The sequence below is a fragment of the Lithobates pipiens genome, unplaced genomic scaffold, assembly GCF_037356315.1.
Source record: "Lithobates pipiens isolate NorthernLeopardFrog02 unplaced genomic scaffold, aLitPip1_a1.2 Scaffold_13, whole genome shotgun sequence".
Classification (NCBI taxonomy): domain Eukaryota; kingdom Metazoa; phylum Chordata; class Amphibia; order Anura; family Ranidae; genus Lithobates; species Lithobates pipiens.
Genome location: NW_027507718.1, coordinates 261,122,400 through 261,130,219, shown reverse-complemented (window position 1 = coordinate 261,130,219; position 7,820 = coordinate 261,122,400). Strand labels below are relative to the sequence as shown.

General features: G+C 39.7%; 1 protein-coding gene across 1 annotated transcript in view; it reads right to left on the bottom strand.

Moving 5' to 3' along the window:
* Nucleotides 1-404: 404 nt before the first annotated feature.
* The window catches only part of LOC143974822 (melanopsin-B-like), a 243,179-nt gene continuing 235,763 nt past the window's right edge, over nucleotides 405-7,820 (bottom strand). Inside the window, exon 10 of the mRNA XM_077476563.1 lies at nucleotides 405-4,881. Within this exon, the coding sequence (XP_077332689.1) occupies nucleotides 4,468-4,881 (414 nt within the window). The 3' untranslated portion in view covers nucleotides 405-4,467. The remainder of the gene's footprint in view (nucleotides 4,882-7,820) is intronic.

Genomic DNA, 7,820 nt, shown 5'->3' with positions numbered 1-7,820 from the left:
ACATGCCAGAGGAAGAAGAATAATTCTAGGGCCATTATTTATGACTATTTTTAAATGGATGAGCTGTAAAGGTTCTTAAAGTGTTGCCTATAGACAAATTTGGAATATCTTAATTTTTCACTGCTTTGCCATTTTATACCCAACTTACATATTTAGTATCTATTTTTTGACATGGTGCTGTCTTATATATATATATATATATATATATATATATATATATATATATATATATATATATATATATATATATATATATATATATATATATATATATATATAAACATTTTAATATGTGCATTTTATTCTGTTTGTGTGTACTAAAACAGTTTTAGTGTGTTTTTAGTTTAGTGTATTTCTGATTGAAAACACAGGCTTGAAAAAACAAAACTTGTACAAAAATCATGTGATGTAAAAATGTGCAACTATAACATTTTTATTCTGTATATTTTTTGCTTTGAGAAAATATATAATGTATGGGTTTAAGTATTTTTCAGTTATTATTTTTTTTTTCGGGCTTGCAAGGTAAAACAGAACAAACACACAAAGTCAATTAAACATTTGTAATCCACATGTATATTGTCTATTGTTATGGCTTTACAGGAGCAGTGCTTCTGTTTTTCTTAAGTAATTGGCACAAAATTGCTGAATCTTCTGTGTATGCTAGTCCGTGACTGCTAGGTGCACGAATAGTATGAATCATTCTTCTTTATATTTATGTGAATGTTAAAAAACATTATATATACCTTATTACCAATGTGTTATACACTGAGCAAAATTATAAATGCAACACTTTTGTGTTTGTCCCTATTTATCATGAGCTGGACTTTAAAGATCTACGTACACAAAAGGCCTATTTATCTCAAATATTGTTCACAAATCTGTTCACACCTGTGAGGTGGATGGATTATCTCGGCAAAGGAGAAGTGCTCACTAACACAGATTTAGACAGATTTGTGAACAATATTTGAGAGAAATAGGCCTTTTGTGTACAAAGAAAAAGTTCGAGATCTTTAACCACTTGCTTACTGGGAACATAAACCCCTCTCCTGTCCAGACCAATTTTCAGCTTTCAATTGCATGGTCATACTACACGGTACCCAAATTTAATTTTTATGGTGGTATTTGATCACCTCTGCAGTTTTTATTTTTTGTTAAAACATTTAAAAACCCAAATTTAAAAAAAAAAGGATATTTTTGTATATTTGTTATAAAATTTTGCAAACTGGTAATTTTTCTCCTTCATTGATGTACGCTGATGAGGCTGCACTGATGGGCACTGTTGGATAGCGATAATGGGCACTGTTCGGCACTAGTAGGTTACATTGATAGGCAGCACTTTTAGATGGCACTGATTGGCACCACTGGTGGGTATTGATGGGCGGCACTTGTGGGCATTGATAGGTAGCACTCATGGGCATTGATAGGTGGCACTGGTGGGCACTGGCAGATGGCAATGGTAGGTGGCACTGGCAGGGGGTACTGGTGGGCACAGATGAGGCAGAATTTCCTCTTCCTCTTCGGGACCGATGTCCCTTGCACATAAGCCGGTGACCGGCTTTTTTTTTCTGTTCGTGCTGTCGGCGAGTGGAGAAAAAAAAAACCGATAACCAAGCTTTTGTTTACATCATGTGATCAGCTGTCATTGGCTGACAGCTGATCACGTGGTAAGGGACCAGGACCATCCCCTTACTTGGATCTGTGATCACCTGAGTCTCAGTGACTCGATGATCACAGCGCGCCGTGCGCAACCTACAGTATGTTTTTTATTGTGTCTGGAGTTCAGTTTAATTCTGCTATAATAGGGCCCACATATTGTGGATTTTACTGCATTATTGGGGCCTATGTCAGTTTTTTTGGTTGCATACAAGTATATGGGATTTCAAAACCCATTTGAAGAAGGTCAAGAGGTGGACTGCAGGTCAAATGTACTGGTCAATGAATTCTGAAAGATATCAGAAGTATTTTACACTGATTTCTAAATGATAACATAAGTCCAAAGCCAAATGACATAATTCCTTAATATAAATTTGCTTGCAGACCTTCTTTGAAATTTAATTAATTTATGAACTTTTAGGCACCAATACGATTATTCAATAAGGCATTGCAAAAAGTGATTTTAATGTGCGAAGTGTGGTAAATCATAGCAGCCAATTCTTCGGTACACTGAAGTCATATCAGTAAATGATTCTGATTGAGTCCTATAGATTTCTGCACTATGATCTGGGATCTCTGTTGGTACTAGTTGGATCATCAGGAAGAACTTACAGGCCAAGTATGCCTGCAGTGAAACACAGTAATGTGTACAATACAGTGCTGATACATGCTTTAACTTAGCATGGGTCCTAATTTTAAGAACTGACTTGACAGAGAAGCCTCCAGAAGCAAAAACATTCTTTAATCTCTAGGCTGCATATTAGGGCTCAGACAGTCATTTTAGAGGGGGGAAATTACTAAAACTGGAGAGTGCAAAAATTGCAGCTTTGCATTGAAACCAATCTGCTTCCAGGTTTTACTGCCAAAGCCTAATTGAACAAGCTGAAGTTAGAAGCTGATTGGCTACCATGCACACCTGCACCAGATTCCGAATGCTGTTTTAGTAAAATATCCCCAGTTTGTCTTAACTAATGCTTTAAAGCCCAGCATCTGAAACAAAAGGTTGGAGAATGGCTATTTAATAAGGGCTTTATAGTTAGGCAGGTACAAAAATGACAAATACGCTTTAATTGCCTGTTGTTACAGACATCATATCATATTAAAGTGATTGTAAAGGTTCAAGTTTTATTTTTTTTAAATAACAAACATATCATACTTACCTCCACTGTGCAGCTCATTTTGCACAGAGTGGCCCCAAACACCCTCTTCTGGGAACCCTCTGCGGCTCTCTCGGTTCCTCCTCGCATCAAATAACCCCCTAGGAGAAGCTCTCTCCCGGGGGGTTACCTTGCGGGTGCGCTCACGAGTCCAGCGTTTGGCATCCATAGACATGAATGCCACACTTGGCCCCGCCCCCGGCACCCATGTCAATGGATTTGATTGACAGCAGTGAGAGACAATAGTTGCACTGCTATCAATCTATCCAATCAAGGGCCGAGAACCCTGGGTAGAGGAAGAGCGTGTCTCCGCCGGATGAAATTCCAGGGCTCAGGTAAGTAAAATGGGGGGGCTGGGGGGGGCGGTCACTGCCAGGTATTTTTTCACCTTAATGCACAAACCCTTTAAATCTAAAATATATGTAAAATAGTAAGCAGGACACCCATTCATATCTTTTTTTGCCCTTCAGGGTGCATCAAAAAGTCTGTAACCCAGGGTGGTTAATATGGGAAATGTGACTGTAGCTCCAGATTCAGAACTGAGAGCCATTATTGGAATACTAACACCCCTTTCACACCAGGGCGTTTTGCAGGTGCTATAGCGTTAGAAATAGTGCCTGCAATCCGCCCTAAAGAAACTGCACCATTGTGTGTAGTGTGAAAGCCCCGAGGGCTTTCACACTACAGCGGTGCGCTGGCAGGACGTTAGAAAAAAGTCCTGCCAGCAGCTTCTTTGCAGCGGTGAAGGAGCGGTGTGTTTTCCTGCTCCTCCACCGCTGCTCCCCATTGAAATCAATGGGGCAGCGCGGTAATGCCGCTGGCAAAACACCGCTATTGCGGCGTATTACCGGCGGTTTTAACCCGCCGCTAAAAATAGCGGCGTTTTACCGCCGACGCAAAGGGCGGTGTGGTGTGAAAGGGGTCTAAGTGTACTAGGTTCAAGAGGACAAATAAAGGTTTGTACAGGCATCTATTGGTGACTGCTTTAAATTTATTAGGCTGGCTTTGTTGAGATATATGACTGGCCTATTTTAAGGTTTATAAAATAGCATTCCAAATATTATAAATAAAGTGTTATAAATGCTCATTAGAATACAACTATCATTTTATGTCCAAGCAAAAGCTAAACTTACAGGTGTATCAAATAATGTCTGGATCATCTTCATTCTCTAGTATACAAAACCAGAAGTGAAATGTCATCTATGCCACAGACACTAGCTTCCCAAAAAAAAGTTTGTTGCTACAATGGTTTTTCATGGGTGGAATATTTTCAACATCGTCATCAGTACTCTCTCTCTCCAAATGCTGGAGCTCTTTACACATTCATTGGAGCTTTCTCTACTGTTATTGGATGGAAGGCTTAAAAATAAGCAGTGACAGTGTTAAAAGCACCGCTCTGCTAATATTGTTAAGGTAGCTTTATTCCTTAGTGGTACTATTGCACAGGAAACATTTACTAAGTCCTGCGGGACCTCTTTATAAGGACTCGGGCTATCATTAGCCTTTTTAAAGTGTCAAGACATGTCCTTCTCCAATTCTTATCTTGTATCTTATCTCGTATATTCTTTTCAAACATTTTAGAATAAATAACACTGTGCATTTGCTATTGCATATGAACTATTTATGGCAGTTGAAAATGGTGAACATAGCATGTTCACTAAGACAAAAACTTCTCAACTACTTCATAAAGGTCTGCATTAGAAGAAAGTCCTTCAAGGTCCAATAAAGTAGTGTCAATATTAAAGTTGAATAAGTCATCGTCATCCAAATCTTTTTCATACTTCTCATCTATTTCATTTTCTGATGGTTGATCTGTCCCTTCAGAAATACTGCTTTCTGATGTGGGAATTATGACAATACGTGGAATTGTGGCATGAATGATCCAATCCAACCCTCCATTAACATCAAGTCCATTTACTTTTTGTTTGTTTGTCATATGATTCTTGACAATTGATTCTAAACCAATGGGATAGGTAACTGCATCCAGTGAATTTGATAGAAGAAATTCTTTTGCATTTCCTTTCTCTGATTTTCTTGATGGGTTCTCCAATGTGCGTAATGCAGGCAAAACCTATTAAAATGAAAAATGACTCTAATCAACTATATGTATATATGTAGGTAGTTTTATATTTTTAAATCTCAGAACATCAACAAACTGGGAAACAAATTTTATGAGATTCTCTGTCTGTGGTTTATGAGGTTATTATCAGTAGTTTAACCACCTCAATAATTGCATGCGTGTATATATATTTATAGTATTGTGCATTACATATATTGTAAATGAGGTGGTTATAAGGGATCATGGTTGCAGCTGCAACCATGATCATAGTACAGTTTTCTTCAGCTGCTAATTCTGTTTTATGTAAAAGTGATCTGGGAGGCTATACAGCTGTTCAATCACTTTTAAAATTGGTGGAAGGGGATATTTCCCTGGGGAGCCTGGGACCAATATTTCTGGTCACATTGGAATGTGCACACAGAGTGAAAGGATTGGACATTGCTCCTACTCTGATGTTAGAGTGAAACCGGAGAAATTAGGATTTCTTCACTTACAGTTTTGATTAGTTTACTTACAAGAAATGGCAAAGCAGACAAACAAATTGATCTCAGTTTGAACGACTGCTTTAGACGCCAGAGGAGAGATCTTGGATATAATCGACCTAAAAATCTCTATAAAGGGGGGGGGGGTTATTCCTTGCGAAAGCAATAACATTAATTAAAAAAATAAATAAAGGTACAGTGTATGCATATCTAAATGGTGATTGTACCACAAATGTGTATGGCCATGAATGTCAGAGTGAGAGCAATAATTCTAGCACCAGACAGGGCTGGACTGGGGCAGAAATTTGGCCCTGGACTTCATCCAGATCGGTCCACTTACATCAGAGTGTCCCATCAGCGCCCCCTTACATCAGAGGGTCCCATTACCAGCCCCCTTACATCAGAGTGTCCCATCAGCACCCCCTTACAACAGAGTGTCCCATCACCAGTCCCCTTACATCAGAGTGTCCCATCACCAGCCCCCTTACATCAGAGTGTCCCATCACCAGCCCCCTTACAACAGAGTGTCCCATCAGCACCCCTTACATCAGAGGGTCCCATCACCAGCCCCCTTACATCAGAGTGGCCCATCACCAGCCCCCTTACATCAGAGTGGCCCACTGAGCCATTGGCCCACCGGGAAACTCCCGGTAGTCCCAATGGCCAGTACATGCCTGGCACCAGACCTTCTACCTAATTCTAACTAGTAATCTAAAAAAGATATTAAAGCATCACTTGGATAATTTAAAGTGATACTAAAGTCTCATTTTTTTTTTTAGTTAAAAATAACAAACATGTCATACTTACCTGCTCTGTGCAGTGGTTTTGCACAAAGCAGCCCCAATCCTACTTTTCTCGGGTGCCTACCGAGCAGCAGTGGCAGGGGCAGTGGGGGGGGGGGGGTTTGGTGCGGTGACCCAAAAAACAAACAAAAAAACAGCCGCCACTGGGTGTTGCCCTTTTGTTCCTTGTAATACAGTGGAGTCTTCAAGAGGACACAGACCCAGTTCTCAGAGTTGAAGTAGGGAGTGAGCAGATCTCTATCAAGAGAGATTGACATCAGTCGGATAGTGGTGATGCATTTGGTGATGGATATGCACTTGTCACAAGAAAATTTGGAGAGGCTATTTTTGGAGAAACAGTGCACTGGGTGCTAGACTGTTTTGATCGATTGATTTATTTGTATCCAGTTGATGCATGGTCTTTATGTTGATTTTTCACATATAATGTGTTGCACTTAACTGTATTATATAAGTATCTAATTTAATATGTTTTCTCACACACAGCATATGCATACTTAGAATTACAACCCAAAACACATTCTACTCTTCCTCCCAAGTATGGCATTACCACATACTGTAAATGAGACTTTTACACAGCCTAGCCATATAGAGGAGCCCAACATCCAAGGAGCACTTTCAGGTATTCCAGGGGCATAAATGAACCACTTAAAGTGGTGTTGCCACCAAAAAATTAAAAGTGCTTAAAATTCGTAAAAAAAATAAAAATAAAATAATTGGCAAAAAAAAAATTTTTTACTCACCTCTAAATACCGGTTGCTAGGGGGTCCCTCGTAATCTGCCTTCCTCATTGCCCAGGCTGGTGACATCACTTCCCCTCGCGCCGCACATTCACCTGGGACCTGTCATGTGTCCCAGGTGACTGTACGGCGTATCACGGTGCCCTGCGCCGCTCGCGCATGCGCAGTGGGTGCCCGGCTGTGAAGCCACAGCCGGGTGCCCACAGTATGCATGACGGCGCCGCGAGCGGAGCGGGGAGCGAGGGGGGGGCTTCGTTCCCCCGCATCCCTGGACCCTGGGGAAGGTAAGTGTCCGATTATTAAAAGCCAGCAGCTGCAGTATTTGTAGCTGCTGACTTTTAATTTTTTTTTTTAGGGGGTACCCCACTTTAAGGACCATTAGGATTTACCCCCTTTATAACCAGGCTATTTTTTGAGATATGGCACTGCGTTGCTTTAAATGACAATTGCGCAGTCGTGCAACGTTGTACCCAAACAAAATTGATATCTTTTTTTCCCACAAATTGAGATTTCTTTTGGTGGAATTTGATCATCTCTGCGGTCTTTATTTTTTGCGCTATAAACAAAAAAAGATCGACAATTTTAAAAAGAAAAAAACAATATTTTTAACTTTTTGCTATAATAAATACCCCCCCCCCCCCAAAAATGATAAAAAAGCACATTTCTTCATCAGTTTAGAACTTTAGACCAATATGTTTTCTTCTACATATTTTTGGTAAAAAAATCGCAATAAGTGTGTATTGATTGGTTTGCGCAAAAGTTATAGCATCTACAAAATAGGGGATAGATTTATGGCATTTTTTTTTTTTACTAGTAATGGGACTATGACATTGTGGTGTACAGATTGGACACTTTTGACACTTTTATGGGACCAGTAACATTTATACAGTGATCAGTGCTATAAAAATGCACCGATTACTGTATAAATA